Raw genomic sequence first — 26,288 nt, 5'->3', positions numbered from 1 at the left:
TCAATCTATAAACTAGAAATCTAGAATGCAGAGGTATTTGATCAATGCTATAAACTCTGGATTTTTAGCAGCTTTCAGGAGCTGCGGATTGGAAACCCAAAATTTACAATTACTTCCCTCAGGTCAATTTGGACATAATAAGGACGCAAAAAAGAAATATTGACCTATGAACACTTGCCTATAGTTCTATACATATATAGGTAAAAATACAATGTTACCCAACCCAATTTATGTCCTCGTCTATTTGTTTTAGTCCAGCAAGCCACATCTGTCTTGGTGTCTTGGTTTCACTGCCTACATCATGTTCATGTGTGGCTGTTACTGGGTCAATTTTCTTATCCTTGGCAAGGTTGCCCTGTCTTCTTCGTTTTCTCCTCACCTTCAGCGACAGAAGGCGAGAAACCTCATGAAGTCCACCCCATTTTTCCAGAGCACGTGCAATGTCAAAACGCCCTGCCGGAAATTCCAAATGTATTTGTTTAGTGTTCATAACCGTGATGCTACATGTTTTCTCCATCTTTCATCTTTAAACTTGAAATGAATTGAAAATAAACTATGATTTACTAGAAGCAATAACACTCAAGGAGGAAGGATCTCAAATCTTAAACTACCTGCACGTTCAAACGATTTTCTACTGGGCATAAAGGAAGGGTCCATCCCCCAGCTTCTTTGAAATCTACTTATCTGCATGAACAAACGCTTTCAGACGTAGAAAATGTCATGTATATTCTTTATCATACGATCATATTTCATCATGTCGTTGTCATTAAACTCTAGTATGTTATTCCGATAACAACCCCACCTCATTTTTCAAATTTTCAAGATCATCCCAGTATCCCTTTGGTTTGCGGTGTTTGTAAGCCAAAGAGAGGTTCATTATTGATGCGATTTTCCTGAATCCACCCATGCGAGTTATAGCCTTTTCAATATCCACCCTTCCATGCAATCGAAGTTGCTTCCTCATTGGCATAAATCCTTCCTGTCCATATTCTGCAATGAATTTTAGAAGTTCAGACTTTAGGACTTCAATATCTCTCTGTAGACCTGGAACTCTTGGCTTTTGACGAGATGAACTTTGAGCATTGCTATTGGATAAGTCGTCAGCGGAACTACAGCCATCATCACCTCCAGAGGCAGATGTAACAATTTCTTGCCCTGTTTCTGTAATGTCCTCAAAAACTTCCAAAGAATGTGATGCTGTCCTGTTCTCAACATAGTCTCTTATTGCACACAAGTTTGATGGGAGATCTTCATAAATGACCTGAATTTATGTTATTCAAAGAACTCACATTTATTTATATAATTTATTGTGACAAGATTATTGTCACAATATTGTATTTAAGACTAACAGGGGGGAGATGAGAGAAAGGGGGGAGGGGTTAAACAGAAAAGGGGTATGCACAGAAATTCGGAAAAAATTAGCTTGCCCCTTTCCAGTATCTATTTAAGGTTTAATTTTAAGAGTTGATATTGATGATCCAAATCAAACGAATAGACAGACCTCTTCCATGATAGATTCAGAAAGAAAAGTATCTTTGCGCATTTTCGACTCCACAGAGTACTTTAGCAATGTGTGATGATTTCCTAGTTGCTCAAAGATCCATTTTCCTTGGAATGAGTCAAAGTCCCCTTCAACCTGTTCAAATGTGATCTCTTGTTCTAGATATTCACACAAATCTAACACAACACGAGCATGAAGCACCATATACAGCAGGCCCTTACACCCTTCCTGTGTATTTAATTTAATCAAGATATCGCATCAAGCATGCACAATTTATAGAGAATGACAGCATGACAAGTTAATGCTTGTATTGCATACCTGAAGAATGCGGACTTTATTGTTATCTCGGGATAAAATCTTACTGATTGCCAAGTTTGGAACTATCCTGCAATGATATTTTTTCATGAAGCCATGAAAATGAAGAATCACATTATGAAATCTTTCATGGCATCATTCCATCTCTATTCTAACACACATTACTTACTCTGGAAGTCTCTCATAGGAAGATAGAACATTCCATACTTCACAAACAGGAGCCTTAACTGTTATGCTTGCAACAACACCACGATGAACACCTCCATTTTCCTTTACATGCAAATAATTTACTGGTAAGTTTGATTACAAAAATAGATCACTCAAAATAAGCCAACCTCTAAGTTAACAAGTTAGCATAGATGAGTTACCAAAAGTCCATCAAATCTGCGTAGATGAATTTCATCCACCACACAAGGCCTAATTGAGCTGGCCAGACCTTCTTTGTTATCTTCACTTAGTAATTTATCACTCTCAGACAAAGCGCCATTTATCTTTTTGACTGATGACCCATTAATAGCCCCAGGAGTTTTATCCAAGTGATTATCTGCAATGGAAAGTTTCTGATTTCCCATGATATTATTTTCAACTCTACATGCCAAGGCTCGGAGGTTTACTGGAAGATCTGACCTAATAATCCTTTCCAATAAAATAGCTGGGAAATTCAATCTTGGTATCACATTAACTTCATAAGATAAATTAGTTGTTGATGACCTGCAAGAATCAGAATTGAAGAATAAACTACAAAGGTATAAAGTGATGTCAATAAAAATCATAGTTAACTGTAAATATGCCGCCACCCCCACCACCCCCAAAAAAGCCACAAAATAAACAAATAAAAACATCCCAAACAAAAAACAAAAAACACTTGAAAACAAATATAGGATACAAAAGCTGCAGTGTTACATATAGTAAGTTAGTATTTTTCTTCCCTCTCCCCATACTATAGCATTTCCATCTATACAGGAGTAGAACATAGTCAAGTTTAAAATGCATTGCCAATTGCAATGATGCTATTCTACTGAATCATGTATGAGCTTCTTGTAAAAGCTTCAAGATTGGGGGAATCATAGATCTTCAGATAAAGGCAAAAGATAAAGCTACTTCATCCAAGATTCAAATTTTGAGTGCCATGACATAAAAATTCATGCTTGTTTGTACTGAACATTGATGCAACCTTAGAGCTTCCAATGACTTCAGAACCAGAAGTAAGATTACAATATAACTTTATTATGCAAGCCTGTTTAAGTATTTTTCATTCAGAGGTGCAGATTCTACCTTGTTCCACATTTTAAGGACCATTTGCCCTCAAACTTCTTAAAGTCTCCATCAACCATGGAAAAGCGAAGTTCTCGATCCCATGTCTGAAGTATCGTCAAAAGAATAGGAAGTATCAGGACATACAAAGTTCTATCCCTCTTTGGTAACATTCGATTATTATCTGACTAATCTATTCAATATGCAATGTATGCATACTTTGCTTGGAAAATATTTTTTGAGGATGTGTTTTCCACTTATGAATTTTCAAATTCCTTCCAATCAAGCTACGCAATGGCTTGCTTGATACCTATCTATGAATTATAAATATAATTCATTACTATATACAACTATGTAGTAACTGGATCACATAACAGCCAAAAAGTTACCAGGATTTATGGATGCTTACAGAATTGAAGAATTCCTGAAGATCCAACACAACACGAGCTTCAATGTGCCAATACATTGCCCTCTGAAACCCTCTCTGCTCTAACCATATTCGTCCGGGGAACGGACAAGGAATTTGTCCACTACCAAGAATAAAATGCACATTAGTGTTACTAGCAATGGATCTAGAAACTTCAAGCAATTGGACAAAGCCGCAGAGGTAACATTAACAAACAGGTATGGCATAAGCGAGCCTGTCCTTAGTCCCTACTACCTCTACCACGCCATTCCATTCCACAATCATTCGTGTTTTTTGTTAATATTCTGACAGCAAAAATAGAAAAGCTTGACTACATAATTAGTAGTAATTACTTACCTCCAAACAAGATTTGGTATGAAATCGGCAAGATGCTCATAATCAGTGAGAGCCTTCCAAACGGATTCAATGTCAGAATCAATGGAAATGGAAGCCTTAACTCTGCGTTCCCTCCATGAAACCACATGGACCTCGCAGTTGACCTCTGTGTCAGTGTCTCCTCCTCCTCCATTTCCACTATCATTGCTGAAGTGGCTTCTGCAGCGTACGGAAGGTGTTGAAGAAACAGCAATGCTCTTGCTGCGAAGAAGGTTGAAGCTGAGAGATAGGAATGCGGCTGATCTGGATAGGGATAAGGTGGTTGGAGCTCCAAAGCTGGTGGTAGTTGTCGTTGAGGTTGAACAACAACAAGTTCTGCATGCTGCGATCATCACTCATCACCTGCTTAGAGTGTGGACAAGGAATGAATACTATTGGATTAACGGGAGCCACCACTTTATGATTCTCTCGTTTTCTTTTCACCTCAAAATCTCAAATCACAATTGCTGGCTCCAACTCCATACACGTTCCTCTGCCCCCTTTTTGTCATTTCATTCTAACCACAAAATAAATGGATTTTTTATTTTAATAAATAAAATAAATATAATATTTACCAAAATAAATATTTTTACGAGAATTTACCGTTTGCACTATAAACGAGATGATTTTTCATATACCTCGTTTAGAGTGTAAACGAGATATGGCAAGTCAACTTGACATGGACGGTAAACTAAATATACATGTATTTTTTTAAAAAAAATTGAAAATAATAAAAAATATTAATAATATCAATAATCCAAATTTTTGACCTACAATTAATAGATAAAAAGGTTAGTAGAAGAGATTAAAATGGATATGATTAATCAATTTTAATTCATTTTAAATGATAAGGATTAACATGTTTACTTGAAAACCATTAAATTCTCTATTGTTAATACGGTTACCTCTTTTTTAACTACTCACTGTTAAAAAATTTAAAATATAATTTAATATATTTATTTCTTCCATATTCACCTATTTTTTCGTTTATTGTAGGAGTACATATAAATTTTATTTATTGCATGAAAATACCTCAAAATTTGTAATATATTTTTTTTATGACCCATTTCTTTCTAATAAAACAGTAGATATTCTACACATTTTTTATGAACAACTTTATTAAATAGAATTTCCAAATTAATTATATAATTATTTTTACTTTTAAATTGTGGATATTTTAAAATATGTTACAAAATATTTAAATGAATTTATTTTTAATGTATTGATATAAAAATAATTATACGGTTATCTAAAAATTAGAAGTAATAAGTAATTATTTAATGTTTAATATGATATTGGTCATTATGATCACTACGTGAGAATTGAAATCGTTATCTTATCTCTCACTATCCCATCAATCTCTTTTAACAATTGTGAAACGATTATTTTTATTTTTTAAGTTTGAATCAATCCAATTAGATCATAATTTAATTTAAAAATTTTTAAAATGGATATGTTTGATCAATTAGTAATAAAAAAGAGTAAATAAAAAATTTTAGTTTAAATTATGATCCAATTGAATTGATTTAAATTTAAAAAATAAAAATAACCATTTAAAAGAGATTGATGGGATAGTGGGGAGAGAATTAAAACGGTTATCTCTCACGTAAATAGGGAGAGATAGCGTGAGAGACCGTTATTTTCACGTAGTTATCATAATGATCAATATCATAAAGACCGTTTCAATTTTCACGTAGTTATCATAATTACCAATATCATAAAGTACTAATTGATCAAACATATTCATTTTAATCTTTTTTACTAATATTTTTAAGTACTAATTGCATGCTAAAAATTTAAATTATTGATAATATTAATATTTTTTATTATTTTTAATTTTTTTTAAAAATACGTGTATATCTCGTTTACACTATAAACAAAATATATATCAGAAAATAAATTCATTTTCATTATTACTTCTTGAATATAATTATCACATAATAAATATCACAACACAAAATTATACCAAAAGAAATTTATAAAATAAACCAATGTCTTTAAAGAGGATGATTAGGAGTGCTAATTCATCTTCTTAATTATCTTCTAATATTAAAAGAAATTTATAAAATAAACCAATGTCTTTAAAGAAGATGATTAGAAGTGCTAATTCATCTTCTTAATTATCTTCTAATATTTAAATAAGTAAAAATTCAAAATATATTATTTTTTGAAAACATTCAAAAAATAAAATATTTAAAGTTTTTTGTTTAAAAATTAAAAAATAATTAGAAGAATAAATTAACACTCTAAAAATTTTTCGTCTTTAAATGCATTACTATTAGTGTACATAGAAACTCATACAGGCTGCATTTGTTTATAAAGATAAGATACTAAGACAGTGACATAAAGATATAAAATTGTGTTTGGCAGAGAAGACATAGACAGAGACAATGTGTCCAGAGATGCTGAATTAGTGTATTTTGTGTTTTGTGTCCATCCTGATAGGAAGGACACAGAGACACTAACAAATGACATAATTTATTTTTTATTTTTTCTTTCATTATTCTTGTTAATTTTTCATAATTATAATTTTTATTATTATATTTTTCTTCTCAAATTTTTTGAATGAAAAAAAAATGAGAATAAATTGAATTTTCATAATTTGTTCTAATTTATCACCAAACAGACTATAAGAACACAAAATTTTGTGTTTCTGTCATCAGTTTTTTGTTCTATCCTATTCTCGATATCTTGTCTTGTCCTGTTCTAAAAAACAAACGCAACTATATAATTTATAAGAATCCAATTTTTCGTAATATAATTTTTTAATTTTCTACAAGTAGAATTTGTAAAATTCGAGAACTATGATTAACTCGTATTAATAAGATGAGTTCATATAAAAAATTAAAAAATATTAAAATAATAATTTTATATAAGACAAAAAAATACTTCTTAATTATAGAATTTAATTAACAAGTCTAAATTTATTCAATAAAAGTTTTTTATGGATATTCTTTGATTCGTTTAACTTCATTAAAAATTTTAGAAATATTTTAAAGTTGAGATAATAAATGATATTGGTATTATTTTTATCGTTTTAATTATTTGTTTTATCTGTGATACAGCAAAAACAAATGATCAAATAATTATTACTTTTGGTAATTATTCTTTGAGATTAATTCTTAGCTACATATTTTTTCACTTTTATCCCTAACTACATTCCTTCTCCTTTTCTAATTCACTACTCACCACAAGTTCATTTACCACATGGTAAATTAACCTAGAGATATATATGATGATTATAAATAAAAATAAAGAGAAATAAATTAAAATACAAAATTTATCTAAATTCTTTTCCATAATACACGGTCATATTTCTCTCTCAAATTCCTCACATGATAAAATTTTAATACTTGGGGATCAAGTAGAAAAAATAATAGATAATATTTAAAAAAGAAATGATAAATAAAATTTATTTTTTATTTATTCTTATATTAGGGGTGTAAGTTACTGAATTGGATCGAAAAAGACCGTAAAATCGAACCAAAATTTACAAGAAAATCGAAACAATCAGTTTTTTTTTGTTTTTTCCGATAAAATTGATCGATTTGATTCGGTTTTCAGTTTGTTTAATAAAAAATGAATCGAACTAAACCGAATCGAAGATAACATACAGTGTCAATATTTTTACTATTTTATCCTTTAACATAACATCAAAATCCATAACCTAAGTGAGTGGCTCACTCACCTCGGACGCAATGCCTCCCTCCCTCGTTTCTTCTCTTTTGAATCTCAGAATCTCCATCCCTCCTTCCATTCTCCTCCATAGCGCCTCCCTCCCTCCTCTTCCATATGCGGTGCTCTTCTCCTACCCCTCCACCATTCTCATGCAATTCGCAGTGGTGGCGTATTTTTCGTCGCGCTATTGTGAGTCCCAACTACAGCATTTTTCTCCCTCGCAGTTGTAGCAGAGAGAATCATTATCCAATTTTTACCGTCATCGTAAATGAGCAGCCCTCTCCGTCACCAAGTAGTCTGCGTCGTCACCAAGAAGCCCGCGCTGTCACCAAGCACCCTTCTGTTACGGCGTCGCCTAGAAGCCCTCGCTATCAAGCAGCCCTCTTTGTCATTGAAAACCCCGTGCCGTCTCCAATCAGCCAAGAACCCCGTGCCGTCATCAAGTTCTTTCCTACAACTCAACAATGTCTTATTCGGGGGTCAATATATTCACCTGTTTTTATTATAAAATTTGTTGTTGCTGGTTCTATACTTCAGTGTTTCTATTGTTGATGATTCTGTACTGGCCTTAATTTGTTATTATTGCTGGTCTAATTTGTTGTTGAGTTAAATTGTCGTCATTATTACTTATTTGCTAGTCCTAATTTTTAATTAGATAATAATTTGTTGCTGGTCCTAATTTTTTGTGGCTGGTACAATGAATATTTGTTACTATAATTTGTTGTTATTGTTTGAGAACAGATTTGTTATAATTCTTGTTGTTTGATAACAAAATTTTTAGATAATAATTTGATACATGTTGTTGTTCATTATGTTTATATGTATGCAGCCAACAAGCAATGAACTCACACCTGAAGTTGGAGGTAAAAATGTTGAGTCTGTGGTACGTTCATCAACGGACAACGGTATGCTTACCAAACTCCCGCCTCATCCTAGATCAAAGAAAAGGAAGGTTGATTCAACTAATATGGGAGAAACTCCTATAAATCCAGCTCCAAGCATTGTGAAAACTATTTTAGAATTGTATTAAATTTGGACGCGATGTCCTCTTATTATTTCGATTGATTAACTATTTTAAACTTTATTTTACTGATTAATGATTTATTTAATTAGATTTAAAAACTAAAAAACTGACTAAACCAAATTGTTGTTGGTTCAGTTCTGTTTGGTTGGTGTAAAAACTAGAAATCAATTGGTTGACGATGGGAGAGAACCGATCATATTGGATCGGTTGATTTTTTATCCAAAATCGAACCAAACCAAACTAACAACATCCCTTCGACCTCCACCAAGAAAAATGTCCTTCCCTTCTTTTTTTGACCTCATCTAAATGGTGAATTAACCAGTTTGGATAATATCCAAACTAAAAAAATATTAAAAATCAATTTATAATCCTTCTCTCTCTTCCTCTTTCTATTGCCACTCATTTCCATTCATAAAAACATAAACAATACTTGCCATAAGAAAGAAAAAGGGAACTAAAAAAGAAAGAAAAAAATCCTAGTGTTTATCTAATTATCTCACTCAAATTCTAAGATATTAAGTGCTCATATTTTAGAATCAATCATACCAATCATCTTGTCTCACTCTGATCTTCACTCTCATGTAACATGTCAAAATTCTAGACTTCAAAGGGTGAGAAATCTTTTCCTTTTTCTTTCAAATTCAATTCGGCCATAAGACTTAAAGGTGGTGACAAAACTTATTTTAATTTTGATTTTGGAGGTTTTAGTAATCATAAAGATTAAAGAAGTTCTTTGGAAGAGCTAACAAGAAAGGTAAGTGTAACACCCTACCATACTTAATCTTATGCTTAAGTCATAAGATTGAGATAGTAAGGTATTACGACCTCTAAAAGTAATAATAATAATAATAATAATAATAATAATAATAATAATAATAATAATAAAAGAGATATTTAACTAGGAGTCTTGAAAAATGGGTAAAACAAAATCGAAAAATAAAAGTGCAATGCTCAAGAAACGAGATAACTTGCGTGCCAAGAAAGCTGTAGTTAACAAGTAAAAGATAACGAAACTAGGAGTAGAGGATCAAAGATACAATGTAACAAGCTCCTAATTCAGCCTGTGAATATATACATATCCCAAAGACCCCAAAATATATAGAAAAACCCTACCTCTCCTTAAGCCTCTAAGAGGAATAACATAAACAAGTTTTTTGGAGAGAAAGCTAAGTACATCTATACATAAGCTGATAAACACAAAAACTCAGGAACCGCTCCGCTTCAGGGATCCAGATGCCCAGTGAGGAGCCTCTCGACCTGCATCTGAAAATAACAACACAGTATGGGGTGAGAACCGGAGGATCTCAGCATGGTAAAGGTGCTACGCATATAATATATAAGGTCCTGGAAATGCCAGAGGCAATCATAGAACGCCGACACTCAGATTATAAAACTTAAAGAACTAAATAGAAACCATAAATCAGGGTGGTTCTCTAAGGCTTTCTAAAGTAAATCAATTTCTTAAATCTAACTAAAACTTAACTAGAATCCCCGATCTCTCCACCTTTCCTCCATCTCCAGTAATTACAAAGACAAACAAGCAGACAAAGCAAGCACAGGTAGAATACAGATAATACATATATCAATTATAACAACTAGCATATTATAATCAATTAGGCAATCCCAATTAACACACAAACAAGTAATACATACAAATACATATGATGCATGCCTGTCCTATGGCTGTTGATATCAACTGTCGGTTACGTAGCTATCCCGACATGTTCTCAAGCTAAAAAATATACCATGGGGAGAATCCCCAAGCTGACATGGAAAAGTGAACGCCCCCAAGCTTAATAATATCCATAGGAAGAATCCCAAGATAACATGGGGAGCAAGTTGACATGGGGAAGGCTGTATCCCAAGCTGAATGTTATCCCTGGGACGAATCCCAGGCTGACACACTACAAGAAAAAAGGCCTGTCGGCACACTTTTTTCTTGTCACGCTTTTAAAGCGTGCCCAAAAGTGGTCTATGGGCACGCTTTTGCGAGGGTGGCCACTGATTTGTGATTTGGCCACGCTTTTTTTTGCCACGCTTAAAAAACGTGGCCATAGAGGAAAATCGGCACGCTTTTACGAGGGTGGCCACTTATTTAAAATTTGGCCACGCTTTCTTATTGCCACGCTTGAAAAACGTACCCATAGAGAGAAATCGGTACGCTTTAAAAGAGTGACTAATTTTTTTTAACAGTCACATTTTTAAAGCGTGCCGATATACTGTGTTTATATAGGCACCCTACAAAAGCGTACCAATAGAGTGCCACCCTATTTTTTACACACTTCACTTTTTTCTAAGTTAACTTTTAACCTATAGAAGTTATAACTGCTCATACACTTCACTTTTATTTCCAAATTCATTTTTAACCTAGAAGATAACCTAAAAGCAAGCCATCGCACCCAGCAAGCCGTCGCACTAAGTTCATCACTGCCCATCGCCAAGGCCGTTGCACCACACAGCTCGCCGTCATGTTCATCTAACCCTCACACCCAGCCCTTCATCTAACCCTCACACCCATCCCTCTCTCTGTCGCACCCAACCCCGCACCATCAACGATCTCTCGCACCTAACCCTCGCACCATCGACACAACCCTCGTTAGATTCGGAACCCTCCATCGGCGCTGCTCCGTCCATGCACTCAGTGGTCTCTGTCTCGGCGTGCCCTCCTACTCCCTCAGTGGTCTCTGTCTCGCAAACCCTCGTTGGATTCGGAACCTCAATCGTTGCTCACTCTATTTCGCAAACCCTCAATCGCCGATCCTCCCTCCGTGGTTCAGCACCCGTCGCGTTGCCGTCTCCCTCTCTGAAATCGTCGCGTCGCCGTCTCCCTCTCCCTCACTCGTCGCACCTTCGTCAGCCATGTTCAACGTTCGCAGTGCCGTGGTAAATTATTTGGTCAATTTTTTCCTTGATCTAATTATTTGATTTTGAATTTGATTTTCTTGGTTCTTCATTTTTTTCTAGATTTCTTTTTTGTTCTAATATGATCCGTCGTTTAGGGTTTTTTTTCCAAACTTTTTGACATTTGGTTCTGTTCTGCTGCAGCTGTGGTAGTGCTCAGCTACTGATATGTGGTGCTCATTCTTTGAGTTTATTCTTTGCTGAATCTCGTTTGGCAGAGAATACCTCTAGATTTTTTGCAAGGTGACAAATTTAGAGCAGCAACAGATAATTACATTAGGCCTCTCCTAACTAAGGTATTCAAGTTTCTTGTTAGCTTCAAATTATGCCTCGTTCAGGCTTTTCGAAGTTGATTGTGATTTCTTTCTTTTGTATTCTCTCCAGGGAGTTCCATCTCTTTTCTCTGATCTTTCGTCTTTGTATAATCAGCCTGGGAAGGTCAGCTTTATCCCTTACATTTCTATCACTGAAAAACTATGAGATATTTGATTGTATTTTTTCTTCCATCATGTTATATAATGGAAGAAGATAAGCTTCCTATGGGTTCTGATTGTTCTTTTTATTCTTTTGAACTTTGTTCAGGCAGACATTTTGGAACAACTTATTCTTGTATTTTTTTTCACAGCGCTCTTCAAGCTAAGGTATATTAAAGATCAGATAGCGAAGTAGGTAGCTTAATTGCTTCAGTGAATATAGGTTTTAAAGGCTAGCTAGTAATTAATTACTACTGTATATATAGATAGAGAGTGGTCACTACTACAGCCTGTATGTTCTTGTTTAATTATTTGTTATTAGTTGTGTGTATATTTAAATGTTTGCATCCTTGTTTTGGTTTCCAGAGGTAATTTGTAAAGGAGGAATTCAAGAAATTATTGTAGCATTTATACTGAGCATCGCATCTACTAAAATAAATAAATATGTCAAAGGGATTTGAGATTCATCAAGAGAATAATGAAGGAAATGGCGGCAAGAGTAGTAATGATAATGAGGGTGAGGAAAATTCATTTGACATAAATGAAGGAGTGGCTATGAGTGATGATGGGGAATTAGAAGAAGAGAATAATAATGAAGCAAAGGAGGAGGAGGATGATAACAATGAAGAAGGGAATTTAACAAACCCAAGTAGCAGCAGCACAGCATCAAGAGAAGGGAAGAGAGGGAGTGGTGTGAGGCAATATGTGAGATCAAAGATGCCAAGGCTTTGTTGGACTCCTAATCTTCATCTCTCCTTTGTCCATGTTATTCAGAGGCTTGGAGGTCAAGAAAGTAATTCCACTCTCAAACATTTGTAAGAATACACTTCAATTTGACTTGGGAGGAGTTTAATTTGATAAAATGGTCTGTTTCAATCTTTTTTTAAGTGATTCTTCTGTCTTGTGTCTATCCTTTGAGTATGCTACTATTGTAGGTTCCTTATCTAGGCAACTTTCTGTGCAAAGCAGTTTTGCTGAAGCTGCTGTAATGACAGTAAGTTTTGGACATTCATGGACCAGTTCTAGCTTTAGTTCTTGAGAAGTTGAAACCATATGGAGGCCTTCAAGGTAGGGTTTTGTATCATAGCTCATTCTTAATCCACTTTGTTGCTCAGGGTTAATGATTAACATGAGTATTCTTATGTTTATTTTCTTTCCGATGCAATATTTGTGCTTAGAATCATTCGAATCTGCTAAGGCAATTTCAGTGGGTGCATCAAAAGGTGTTCAAAGGCTAGGAAATCAACTGCTAATGGTGTTACAAAACACGAAAATAAAGCTGCATCTTCGGTATGTTTGAGTTTGTGTTGGTTGATTGCTTTTAAGATAATAGAACTGAAAACATATTGTCACAAAACACTGTAGGAGTAGTGAGACAGGGTTGCTTGAGCTCAATTAACAAGTTTTGAATTTGGATTAGTTCTGCAAACACCACTGCCAATGCTTTAAACTCTGAAAACAACATAAATAAATATATAAATAATTGAAGTAGTTGTAAAATGTGTGAAGAGGAAAGGATTTGATTTTGTGCTCCTAAATCCAAAAGATTGTAAGGTGGCAGTAATGGTTAGATACCAAGCTCTAAGAGCTTATTTCAAACCATATATTGCCTTGTTTAGTTTGCAAATAAGGTTTGAATTTAAGTAAACAAAACTAGGGAGTTGAGACATGTAAATAGTCTTTGTTAGATTTCCATTTAGAAAAGCATCATGAAAATTATACTACTTCACTGCTCAACCTTTTGATAAAGCTATGATTAAGATTATTCTAATAGTTACAAGTTTGATAATAGGTGAGAAAACCTTATCAAAATCCACACCTGCTGTTTGTGTATATCTACAAGCAACTAACATTGCTTTATGCCCAAGAATGTTTGAGTTTGTGTTGGTTGATTGCTTTTAAGATTTGTTTGGCTTCCTAACTACTTGATTCATCATCTTGATTGTGGGCTGTTGCAACAAAGGGTGCTAGGTCTGAGCCTATCTCTGTCCAAGATATAGCGCTTCAGTCTCGAGCTTTATTAAATGTTAAGGATTCAAACAAGGAATTGCTAAGCTCTGTATACCATAATCTACTTTAAAATTCTATGTGTTTCCTAACTGGATGCAGAGTTCAAACTTTTTTTTTGGCTAAGCTCTATATACATTTGATGTTTGCTAAGCTCTATATACATTTGATGTTGCTATTTATATATGTATCATTTTTTACAACCTTTAATCCCATTAGCTATTATTAGTTTATTACTTTAAAGATTTGTAGGTTGCGTGAAGGTGTGGGTATAGCACCATGCAATGCTGCTGAATATCGTGCAATGATATTAGGAATGAGATATGCTCTTAAAAAGGGATTTTCTTTTATCCGTATCCAGGGCGACTCCAAGCTTGTTTGCATGCAGGTTGGCCATCTTTTATGCTTACATCAGTTAGTTTATTCTGGTATACATGAGCTATTTTTGTTGTTTCCTTTATAGTTTGATGAAATTTTTTATATAATTTTATGTATTATCCCGTACAGGATACGGGAACATACACTAGTTATTATAAAAAGGGGCTACTAATTTTAATTACTAAGTGACAAATTTGACATGATTGAAATTAGTACTGATTTTGTACTTTGTTGTACAGTTCTCATGCATACAGGTTACTGTTGCCCAACAGCTTCTACACCTCTAATAGCTATACAAGAGTTGCGTGCAACCATTCGTGTGCTACAAATTAGTCTAGATGTTGTTTAGGAATTAGATTAGATTTTTTATAACATAGAATTGTAATTTTTTTAAATGTTTATTTTGAAATTAGAATTTGTTTTTTTTTTAAATGTTTTATTCATGTTTTATCATGTACATAATTCATATAAATCAATGGAAGAGTAATTTTTTAGTAATATTTTATTTGAAAGATTAATTTATTAGTATTTCTATTTTTCTTATTTTTCTTTTTTTTTATTTGAAAAAGGATTAGGCCACGTTTTTGAAGTGCAACGACAAGTTTTTAATTTTTGGCACGCTTTAAAAGCGTGGCTGTCTATCCATTTTTGGCATGTTTTAAAAGCGTGGCTGTATATCCATCTTTTGGCACGCTTTAAAAACGTGGCTACAAGGTTATATATACAGTTACGCTTTTAAGCGTGCCAATAGGTAAAAGCGTGGCAAAAAGTAAAGCGTACCAATAGATCAAGAAAAGCGTACCGATAGATCAATCGGCACGCTGGCAGATGTGACCCTTTTAAAAGCGTGCCGGTAGCTCAAAAAGCGTGGCGAAAAGTTATCGGTACGCATTTTTGCACCTTTCGGTACACTTTAAAAACGTGGCAAAAAGCTTATTTTCTTATAGTGACATGGGGAAAACATCACCCAAAGCTCACTAGTAACCACAGGAAGAATCCCGACTGACATAGGGGCAACGCCCCAAGCTCAAGTTATTCAATCATTTTTCATTTTCGATACTACTTCATATCTCATCTCATCATTCTCAATTTTACTTAACCCATTAATCATACATTTTATTATTTTTGGTTAATTAACATCATCAGTTCTCAATTCCTTACATTACTCTCTTACATGTCCTATACGTTTCATAATGTAGAAAATCAGTCATTCAAGCCTTAACATCATAATTCATTTGTATATACACCTCCTTCTTATACAATCCATCATTTATAACCTTGGCTTCACTAAGCCATTTACATATTCAAATGTTCATTCCTACACTACGGTCATCTAGCCTAAGTTTTCACAAAACCTTACATGTTAAATGCGCAAAACCTAAATCATACCTTGGCCGATCACCACGTTTGGTCCAAGGCAGCCACTCAATTCACACACACAGCCCCTCAAGCTTGAGAAACCAGCCAAAATCTTAGCTCCGGTCACCACCAAGCTTCCAAATGCCCACAATTCAAGCTCCAACATATACACTTATACACCTAATTTCACATACATCACCACACATACTCAAAATTCACATTTAACATACTAGAACCAAAATTGGCTAAGGTTTATGAACCTTATCTTGTATGTGCTTCAATCGAACCAAAGCCCACTCATTCCTCAACTCAATTTGATCCTATAACATCAATTTATCCAAAACCTTAACACCCAAAAACCTTAATATTCCCAAATTGAAAAAGAGAGAATTAGAGCTGGGATTTTGATTTCCTCACCTTAAAAGATACTGGGCTTTGTAGAGCTTATCACTGCGGTCGCGTGCCGCAAACGGTGCGGCGATCAGAGCTCCAGATCAAAAGTTACGTGAGTTTGAATGAAATCAAGGGCTTATGTTCATGGAGGTGTTCTCTCCCCTCTTTCTTGTTGAACCTCAGCATTTGATTGTAAAATAGGAAGGAGGAGGAGCCGAGTTCATTAATTTGGTGATTTGAGTTGGGCCCACGGGCTCGGTTTGGGTTCGATTCAACCGGTTCGGCTTGTTCGGCCCAATCTTGGGCCAAATTCTTTAAAATTAGTACCAAAATTCTTATTTTAATTAGCTGTATCCAGTTAAATTATAAAATTTGCATTTCTAATTTCTTTAATTAAAAATTAATTTATTGATTAATTATTTGCTAATTTAGCGGGGTTTACATTGGTGAGGGAAAAACGATTCCACACAAACTAACCAGCAAGTGTACCAGTGATGAGCGGATAATTTATACGTTTTTTGGCATTATTTTTAGGTAGCTTTTAGTAAGATCTAGCTACTTTTAGGGATGTTTTCATTAGTTTTTATGCTAAATTCACATTTATGGACTTTACTATGAGTTTGTGTGTTTTTTCTGTGATTTCAGGTATTTTTTGGCTGAAATTGAGGGACCTGAGAAAAAATCTGATTCAGGCTGACAAAGGACTGTTGATGCTGTTGAATTCTGACCTCCCTGCACTCGAAATAGATTTTCTGGAGCTACAGAACTCCAAATTGCGCGCTCTCAACGGCATTGGAAAGTAGACATCCAGAGCTTTCCAGCAATATATAATGGTCAATAATGTTCGAGCTTAGACGACGCAAACTGGTGTTCAACGCTAGTTCCATGCTGCATTCTGGAGTCAAACGCCAGAAACACGTCACAAACCAAAGTTAAACACCAAAAACACATTACAACTTGGTGTTTAACTCCAAAAGAAGCCTCTGCACGTGTAAAGCTCAAGCTCAGCCCAAGCACACACCAAAGTGGGCCTCAGAGGTGGATTTCTGCATTTAGACTTATTTCTGTAAACCCTAGTAACTAGTTTAGTATAAATAGAACTTTTTACTATTGTATAAAAAAAAATCTTTGGTCTCAGTTTTAATCTATTGTTCATCTTAGGAGACTATTGATCATTCATGGGGGCTGGCCATTCGGCCATGCCTGGACCATCACTTATGTATTTTCAACAGTGGAGTTTCTACACACCATAGATTAAGGGTGTGGAGCTCTGCTGTACCTCGAGTTTTAATGTAATTACTACTATTTTCTATTCAATTCAGCTTATTCTTGTTCTAAGATATTCGTTGCACTTAAACCTGATGGATGTGATGATTCGTGACACTCATCATCATTCTCACCTATGAACGCGTGACTGACAACCACTTCCGTTCTACCTCAGAACGAATGAATATCTCTTGGATTTCTTAACCAGAATCTTCGTGGTATAAGCTAGAACCCTTTGGCGGCCACTCTTGAGGATCCGAAAAGTCTAAACCTTGTCTGTGGTATTCAGAGTAGGATTCAGGGATTGAATGGCTGTGACGAGCTTCAAACTCGCGATTGTTGGGCGTGATGACAAATGCAAAAGAATCAATGGATTCTATTCGTAGCCATTGACAACGGTGATGCCCTACATACAGCTTGCCATGGAAAGGAGCATGAAGAATTGGATGAAAGCAGTAGGAAAGCAGAGATTCAACAGGATCAAGCATCTCTATGCACTTATCTGAAATTTCCACCATTGAATTACATAAGTATCTCTATTTATTTTATGCTTTATTTATTATTAATTTAGAAACCTTTATAATCATTTGAATCTGCCTAACTGAGTTTTACAAGATGACCATAGCTTGCTTCATACCAACAATCTCCGTGGGATCGACCCTTACTCACGTAAGGTTTATTACTTGGACGACCCAGTGCACTTGCTGGTTAGTTGTGCGAAGTTGTGACAAAGTGTGATTCACGTTTGAGAGCGCTACCAAGTCCTTGGCACCATTGTTGATGATCACAATTTCGTGCACCAAGTTTTTGGCGCCGTTGCCGGGGATTGTTCGAGTTTGGACAACTGACGGTTTATCTTGTTGCTCAGATTAGGTAATTTTCGTTAATTTTCTTTTTCAAAAATTTTTCAAAAATCTTTCAATTTTTTTTACTTCTGTTTTCGAAAAATTATTCTAAATTTTTAAGAATGAATTATAGTGTTTCATGAAGCATGTTGAAGCTTGGTTGGTTGTAAAGCCATGTCTAATTCAATTGGATTGAGGCTTCCCCTTATCAGTATATGAAGTTGGATGAAGTATCAGCTGTTGTATGTCTGATTTGTATGCTAAAGCTTGGCTGGCTATTAAGCCAGGTCTAATTCCTGGACCGGAGCTTTAGGCTAACATTGAAAGATTTCTGGAATTCTTATTAAAAATTTTGAATTTCTTATTTTATTTTTCCTATATGTTTTCGAAAAAAATAAAAAAATATAATACAAAAAATTAGAAAATCATAAAAATAAAAAATATTTTGTGTTTCTTGTTTGAGTCTAGTGTCAAATTTTAAGTTTGGTATCAATTGCATGTCTTTAAAATTTATGCATTTTTTTCGAAAAGTCATGCATGTGTTCTTCATGATCTTCAAGTTGTTCTTGATAAGTCTTCTTGTTTGATCTTTGCATTTTCTTGTTTTGTGTCTTTTCTTATTTTTCATATGCATTTTTCATTCATAGTGTCTAAACATGAAAAATTTCTAAGTTTGGTGTCTTGCATGTTTTCTTTTCTTAAAAATTTTTCGAAAATAAGTTCTTGATGTTCATCATGATCTTCAAAGTGTTCTTAGTGTTCATCTTGACATTCATAGTGTTCTTGCATGCATCATGTGTTTTGATACAAAGTTTTCATGTTTTGGGTCATTTTTGTGTTTTTCTCACTCATCATTAAAAATTCAAAAATAAAAAATATCTTTTCCTTATTTCTCTCAAATTTTCGAAAATTTGAGCTGACTTAGTCAAAAATTTTTAAAAACTTAGCTATTTCTTATAAGTCAAGTCAAATTTTCAATTTTAAAAATCCTATCTTTTCAAATTCTTCTTCAAAAAACAAATCTTTTTCATTTTTATTATTTTCTAAAATTTTTAAAATTTAATTTCAAAATCTTTTTCTTATCTTTATTTCAAAATTTCGAAAAACTTTACTAACAATTAATGTTATTGATTCAAAAATTTGAAATTTGTTACTTTCTTGTTAAGAAAAGTTCAATCTTTAAATTCTAGAGTCATATCTTTTAGTTTCTTGTTAGTCAAGTAATCAATTTTAATTTTAAAAATCAAATCTTTTCCAAAATATCTTTTTCAAATCATATCTTTTTCAAAATTGATTTCAAAAATCTTTTCTAATTTCATATCTTTTTCAAAACTGAATTTCAAATCTTTTTCAACTAACTAATTGATTTTTTGTTTGTTTTATTAATTCTTATCTTTTTCAAAAACCACCTAACTACTTTCCTCTATCTAATTTTCGAAAATTACCCCCGTCTTTTTTAAAATTCTTTTAATTAACTAATTGTTTCAAATTTTAATTTTAATTTTAATTCTTCTCTTAATTTTCAAAAATCACTAACCCTTTTTCAAAATTTATTTTCGAATTTCTCCCTCTCTCATCTTCTTCTATTTATTTATTTATTTACTAACACTTCTCTTCATCTCAAGAACTCGAACCTATCTTCCCCCTTGTGTTAGGATTCTTAACTCTTTTCCTTCTTCTATTCTTTTCTTCTTCTACTAACATAAAGGAATCTCTCTAATGTGGTAAAGAGGATCCCTATTATTATTTTCTATTCCCTTCTTTTTCATATGAGCAGGACCAAGGACAAGAATATTCTTGTTGAAGTAGATCCTGAACCTGAAAGGACTCTGAAGAGGAAACTAAGAGAAGCTAAATTACAATAATCCATATACAACCTTACAGAAATTTTCGAAAAGGAAGAGGAGATGGCAGCCGAAAATAATAATGCAAGGAGGATGCTTGGTGACTATACTACACCCACTTCCAAGTTTGATGGAAGAATCATCTCAATCACTGCCATTGGAGCAAACAATTTTGAGCTGAAACCTCAACTAGTTGCTCTAATACAACAGAACTGCAAGTTTCATGGACTTCCATCAAAAGATCCCTATCAGTTTTTAACTGAATTCTTGCAGATTTGTGAGACTGTTAAGACTAATGGAGTAGATCCTGAAGTCTACAGGCTCATGCTTTTCCCTTTTTCTGTAAGAGACAGGGCTAGAACATGGTTGGGCTCTCAACCTAAAGATAGCCTGGACTCTTGAGATAAGCTGGTCACGGCCTTCTTGGCTAAGTTTTTTCCTCCTCAAAAGTTGAGCAAGCTTAGAGTGGATGTTCAGACCTTCAAACAAAAAGAAGGTGAATCCCTCTATGAAGCTTGGGAAAGATACAAACAGATGACCAAAATGTGTCCTTCTGACATGCTTTCAGAATGGACCATTTTGGATATATTCTATTATGGTCTATCTGAGTTCTCTAAGATGTCACTAGACCATTCTACAGGTGGATCCATTCACCTTAAGAAAACGCTTGCAGAAGCTCAAGAACTGATTGACATGGTTGCAAATAACCAATTCATGTACACTTCTGAGAGGAATTCTGTGAATAATGGGACGCCTCAGAGGAAGGGAGTTCTTGAGATTGATGCTCTGAATGCCATATTAGCTCAGAACAAAATGTTGACTCAGCAAGTCAACATGATTTCTCAAAGTCTGAATGGATGGCAAAATGCATCCAACAGTACTAAAGAGGCATCTTCTGAAGAAGAAGCCTATGATCCTGAGAACCCTGCAATGGCAGAGGTAAATTACATGGGTGAACCTTACGGGAACACCTATAATTCCTCATGGAGAAATCATCCAAATTTCTCATGGAAGGATCAACAAAAGCCCCAACAAGGCTTTAATAATGGTGGAAGAAACAGGCTTAGCAATAACAAGCCTTTTCAAAAAATTTGGAGGCACAAGTGGGCCAGCTGAGTAAGAAAGTCACTAAAACTCCTCCTAGTACTCTCCCAAGAAATACTGAAGAAAATCCAAAAAGAGAGTGCAAGGCCATTGACATAATCAACATGGCCGAACCTAGAGAGGAAGGAGAGGATGTGAATCCCAATGAGGAAGACCTCATGGGACGTCTCTCAAGCAAGAAGGAGTTCCCTATCGAGGATCCAAAGGAATTTGAAGGTCATATAGAGACCATAGAAATCCCATTAAACCTCCTTCTGCCATTCATGAGCTTTGAAGACTATTCTTCATCTGAAGAGGATGAAGATGTAACTGGAGAGCAAGTTACTCAATATCTAGGAGCCATCATGAAACTGAATGCCAAGTTGTTTGGAAATGAGACTTAGGAAGGTGAACCTCCCTTGCTCATTAGTGAACTAGATACATGGGTTTAGCAAACGTTACCTCAAAAGAAACAAGATCCTGGTAAATTCTTAATACCCTGTACCATAGGCACCATGACCTTTGAGAAGGCTCTATGTGACCTAGGGTCAGGTATAAATCTTATGCCACTCTCTGTAATGGAGAAGCTGGGGATCATTGAGGTACAGCCTGCCACATTTTCATTAGAGATGGAAGACGGATCACAAAGACAAGCTTATGGATTAGTAGAGGACGTGTTAGTGAAGGTTAAAGGCCTCTACATCCCTGCTGATTTCATAATCTTAGACACTAGGAAGGAGGAGGATGAATGCATCATCCTTGGAAGACCCTTCCTAGCCACAGCAGGAGCTATGATTGATGTTGATAGAGGAGAGCTAGTCCTTCAATTAAATGGGGACTACCTTGTGTTTAAAGCTCAAGGATCTTCTTCTGCAACCATGGAGAGGAAGAATGAAAAGCTTCTCTCAATACAGAGTCAAACAAAGCCCCCACAATCAAACTATAAGTTTGGTATTGGGAGGCCACAACCAAACTCTAAGTTTAGTGTTAAATCCCCACATTCTAATTTGGTGTTGGGAGTCTACAACATTGACTTGATCACTTGTGAGGCTCCATGAGAGTCCACTGTCAAGCTAGTAACATTAAAGAAGCGCTTATTGGGAGGCAACCCAATTTTTATTTATCTAATTGTATTTTTACTTTTATTGTTCTTTTATGTTTTATTAGGTTTATGATCATGTGGAGTCACAATACAAATAGTAAAATTAAAAATAGAATCAAAAATAGCAGAAGAAACAGCACACCCTGGAAGAAGGGCTTACTGGCATTTAAACGCCAGTAAGGAGCATTTGGCTAGCGTTCAACGCCAGAACAGAGCATGGATCTGGCGTTGAACGCCAGAAACATGCAGTAATCTGGCGTTTAAACGCCAGGATTGCACACTGAGGAAAGCTGGTGTTCAACGCCAGAAACATGCTGCAGCATGGCGTTAAACGCCCAAAACAAGCATAGAGCTGGCGTTTAACGCCAGAAACAAGCATCAATCTGGTGTTAAATGCTAGGATTGCATGCAGAGGGCGTTTTACATGCCTCATTGGTGCATGGATGTAAATCCTTGACACCTCAGGATCTGTGGACCCCACAGGATCATCTCAGGATCTGTGGACCCCACAGGATCCCTACCTACCTCAACTCATGCTCTCTCTCTTTTTCACACAATCCAATAAACACTCTTCCCCAAAACCCTTCACCAATCACCTCAATCTCTCTTCCCCATCAACTCTTCACCACTCGCATCCATCCACGCTTCCCCATAAACCCCACCTACCTTCATAATTCAAAATCTCTTTCCCACCCAAACCCACCCTAAATGGCCGAACTAACTCCCTCTCCCTTCACTATATAAACCCCTCCATCCTTCTTCATTTTCACACACCACAACCTTTTCTTCTCCCCCTTGGCCGAATACACATCTCTCTCCCTCTCCTCCATATTTTCTTCTTCTTCTTCTACTCTTTCTTCTTTTTTCTCGAGGACGAGCAATATTCTAAGTTTGGTGTGGTAAAAGCATAGCTTTTTTGTTTTTCCATAACCATTGATGGCACCTAAGGCCGGAGAAACCTCTAGAAAAGGGAAAGGGAAGACAAAAGCTTCCACCTCCGAGTCATGGGAGATGGAGAGATTCATCTCAAAAGCCCATCAAGACCACTTCTATGAAGTTGTGGCCAAGAAGAAGGTGATCCCTGAGGTCCCTTTCAAGCTCAAGAAAAATGAGTATCCGGAGATCCGACATGAGATCCAAAGAAGAGGTTGGGAAGTTCTTACCAACCTCATTAAACAAGTCGGAATCCTAATGGTTCAAGAGTTCTATGCCAATGCATGGATCACTAGGAACCATGATCAAAGTATGAACCCGAATCCAAAGAATTATCTTATAATGGTTTGGGGGAAATACTTAGATTTCAGTCCAGAAAATGTGAGGTTGGCATTCAACTTGCCTAAGATGCAAGAAGATGCACACCCCTGCACTAGAAGGGTCAACTTTGACCAAAGGTTGGACCAAGTCCTTATGGACATATGTGTGGAAGGAGCTGATGAGCAGATAATTTATACGCTTTTTGGCATTGTTTTTAGGTAGTTTTTAGTAGGATCTAGCTACTTTTATGGATGTTTTCATTAGTTTTTATGTAAAATTCACATTTCTTGACTTTACTATGAGTTTGTGTGTTTTTCTGTGATTTCAGGTATTTTCTGGCTGAAATTAAGGGACATGAGCAAAACTCTGATAAAGGCTGACAAAGGACTGCTGATGTTGTCGGATTCTGACCTCCATGCACTCGAAATGGATTTTCTGGAGCTACAGAACTCTAAATGGCGCGCTCTTAATGGCGTTGGAAATTAGACATTTAGAGCTTTCCAGCAATATATAATAGTTCATATTTTATTTGAGATTAGACAATGCAAACTAGCGCTCAACGCCAGTTCCATGCTGTATTCTGGAGTCAAATGCTAGAAACAAGTCACGAACCAGAGTTGAACGCAAAAAAAATGTTACAACTTGGCGTTCAACTCCAAAAGAAGCCTCTGCACGTGTAAAGCTCAAGCTCAGCCCAAGCACACACCAAGTGCTCCCCGAAAGTGGAATTTTGCATCAATTACTTACTTCTGTAAACCCTAGTAGCTAGTCTAGTATAAATTGGACATTTTATTATTGTATTAGACATCCTGGATTGTATTTTTGGATCCTGTGATCATGTTTTGGGGGCTGGCCATTCCCCCATGCCTGGACCTTCATCACCTATGTATTTTCAATGGTGGAGGCTCTACACACCATAGATTAAGGGTGTGGAGCTCTGCTGTACCTCGAGTTTCAATGCAATTACTACTATTTTCTATTCAATTCAGTGTGTTCCTGTTCTAAGATATTCGTTGCACTCCACCATGATGAATGTGATGATTCATGACACTCATCATCATTCTCACATATGAACGCGTGACTGACAATCACCTCCGGGGGTTACCTGAAACTATAGGTCGATCTCAGACGAGATCTTCTGTGCTGGTCGGGGGTATTGTGTCTGACTTGGTGATGGTGCTGATCCTTCGTCCCCGGAGGTGGGGGTACCTACAAGGGACTCCGATGCTTAAGTTAGCAAGGGTATTAAGCAGGTATTAAGTAGAATCAGAGTCTGAGTTATACCTGGGTACTCCAGTGTATTTATAATGGCGTAGAATGACCTTCTTAGATAAGATAAGTTAGTTATCTTTATCTTATCTTTATCTTATCTTTATCTTATCTTCAAGTGAGGTCATCTTATCTTTCAAGGGAACTGCCTTTATCTCTACGGGCTTGGGCTGCTGGTGTACGAAATTGTGATCATCAATGGCGCCATCAACATGGTACGCTCAATTGCAATCTCAACTCTTTATCACAACTTCACACAACTAACCAGCAAGTGCACTAGGTCGTCCAAGTAATAAACCTTACGCGAGTAAGGGTCGATCCCACAGAGATTGTTGGTATGAAGCAAGCTATGGTCATCTTGTAAATCTCAGTCAGGCAGATTCAAATGGTTATGGATGATTTATGAATAAAGCATAAAATAAAGATAGAGATACTTATGTAATTCATTGGTGAGAATTTCAGATAAGCGTATGGAGATGCTCTGTCCCTTCCGTCTCTCTGCTTTCCTACTGTCTTCATCCAATCCTTCTTACTCCTTTCCATGGCAAGCTGTATGTTGGGCATCACCGTTGTCAATGGCTACAGATTCTCTTGAATGCTGCCATCAATTCTAGCTTATACTACGAAGATTCCGATTAAGGGATCCAAGAGATATACATTCAAGTCTTGTTTGCTTGTAGAACGGAAGTGGTTGTCAGGCACGCATTCATAAGTGAGAATGATGATGAGCATCACATAATCATCACATTCATCATGTTCTTGGGTACGAATGAATATCTTAGAACAAGAATAAGCTGAATTGAATAGAAGAACAATAGTAATTGCATTAATACTCGAGATACAGCAGAGCTCCACACCTTAATCTATGGTGTGTAGAAACTCTACCGTTGAAAATACATAAGAATAAGGTCTAGGCATGGCCTAGAGGCCAGCCTCCCAAAGAGGGTTCAATCATAAAAACATGATCAAAAGATTCTCAAATACAATAGCAAAAGGTCCTATTTGTAGAGAACTAGTAGCTTAGAGTTTACAAAGATGAGTAAATGACATAAAAATCCACTTCTGGGCCCACTTGGTGTGTGCCTGGGCTGAGTATTGAAGCTTTCATGTGTAGAGACTTTTCTTGGAGTTAAGTGCCAGCTTTTGTGCCAGTTTGGGCGTTTAACTCCCATTCTTGTGCCAGTTCCGGCGTTTTACGCCAAAATTCTTGAGCTGACTTGGAACGCCTGTTTGGGCCACCAAATCTCAGGCAAAGTATAGACTATTATACATTGCTGGAAAGCCCAGGATGTCTACTTTTCAACGCAATTAAGAGCGCGCTAATTGGGCTTCTGTAGCTCTAGAAAATACACTTCAAGTGCAGGGAGGTCAGAATCCAACAGCTTCTGCAGTCCTTTTCAGCCTCTGAATCAGATTTTTGCTCAGGTCCCTCAATTTTAGATAGAAAATACCTGAAATCACAGAAAAACACACAAACTCATAGTAAAGTCCAGAAAAGTGAATTTTAAATAAAAACTAATAAAAATATAATAAAAACTAACTAAAACATACTAAAAACATA

At 35.6% G+C, this 26,288-nt stretch overlaps 1 protein-coding gene and 1 long non-coding RNA gene across 2 annotated transcripts; one reads left to right on the top strand and one right to left on the bottom strand.

Moving 5' to 3' along the window:
- Nucleotides 1-4,321, bottom strand: LOC107480188 (uncharacterized). Its single transcript, XM_016100327.3, has 10 exons — nucleotides 3,834-4,321; nucleotides 3,480-3,600; nucleotides 3,092-3,177; nucleotides 2,185-2,527; nucleotides 1,986-2,086; nucleotides 1,820-1,886; nucleotides 1,502-1,729; nucleotides 803-1,261; nucleotides 612-684; nucleotides 1-453 (listed from the first exon to the last, which is right to left on the bottom strand). Exons 1-10 carry the CDS (start codon nucleotides 4,202-4,204, stop codon nucleotides 215-217), a joined length of 2,088 nt encoding a protein of 695 aa, XP_015955813.1. The 5' UTR covers nucleotides 4,205-4,321; the 3' UTR covers nucleotides 1-214.
- Nucleotides 4,322-11,152: 6,831 nt separating this feature from the next.
- On the top strand, nucleotides 11,153-12,501 carry LOC107480187 (uncharacterized). Its single transcript, XR_001590415.3, has 5 exons — nucleotides 11,153-11,436; nucleotides 11,599-11,750; nucleotides 11,839-11,892; nucleotides 12,037-12,095; nucleotides 12,294-12,501. It is a non-coding gene; the product is annotated as an uncharacterized LOC107480187 (long non-coding RNA).
- Nucleotides 12,502-26,288: the final 13,787 nt, after the last annotated feature.

This window comes from Arachis duranensis, chromosome 3, assembly GCF_000817695.3.
Source record: "Arachis duranensis cultivar V14167 chromosome 3, aradu.V14167.gnm2.J7QH, whole genome shotgun sequence".
NCBI classification, from domain to species: domain Eukaryota; kingdom Viridiplantae; phylum Streptophyta; class Magnoliopsida; order Fabales; family Fabaceae; genus Arachis; species Arachis duranensis.
This window is presented reverse-complemented; position numbering and strand designations above follow the sequence as displayed.

What these genes read in the sequence shown, in the direction of transcription:
- LOC107480188 (XM_016100327.3), bottom strand. Translation starts at nt 4,204, where the DNA reads ATGATCGCAGCATGCAGAACTTGTTGTTGTTCAACCTCAACGACAACT. An exon ending in ATACCAAATCTTGTTTGGAG is followed by an intron (nt 3,601 to 3,833) that starts GTAAGTAATTAC and finishes TATTCTTGGTAG; the next exon opens with TGGACAAATTCCTTGTCCGT. An exon ending in TCCTATGAGAGACTTCCAGA is followed by an intron (nt 1,887 to 1,985) that starts GTAAGTAATGTG and finishes ATATCATTGCAG; the next exon opens with GATAGTTCCAAACTTGGCAA.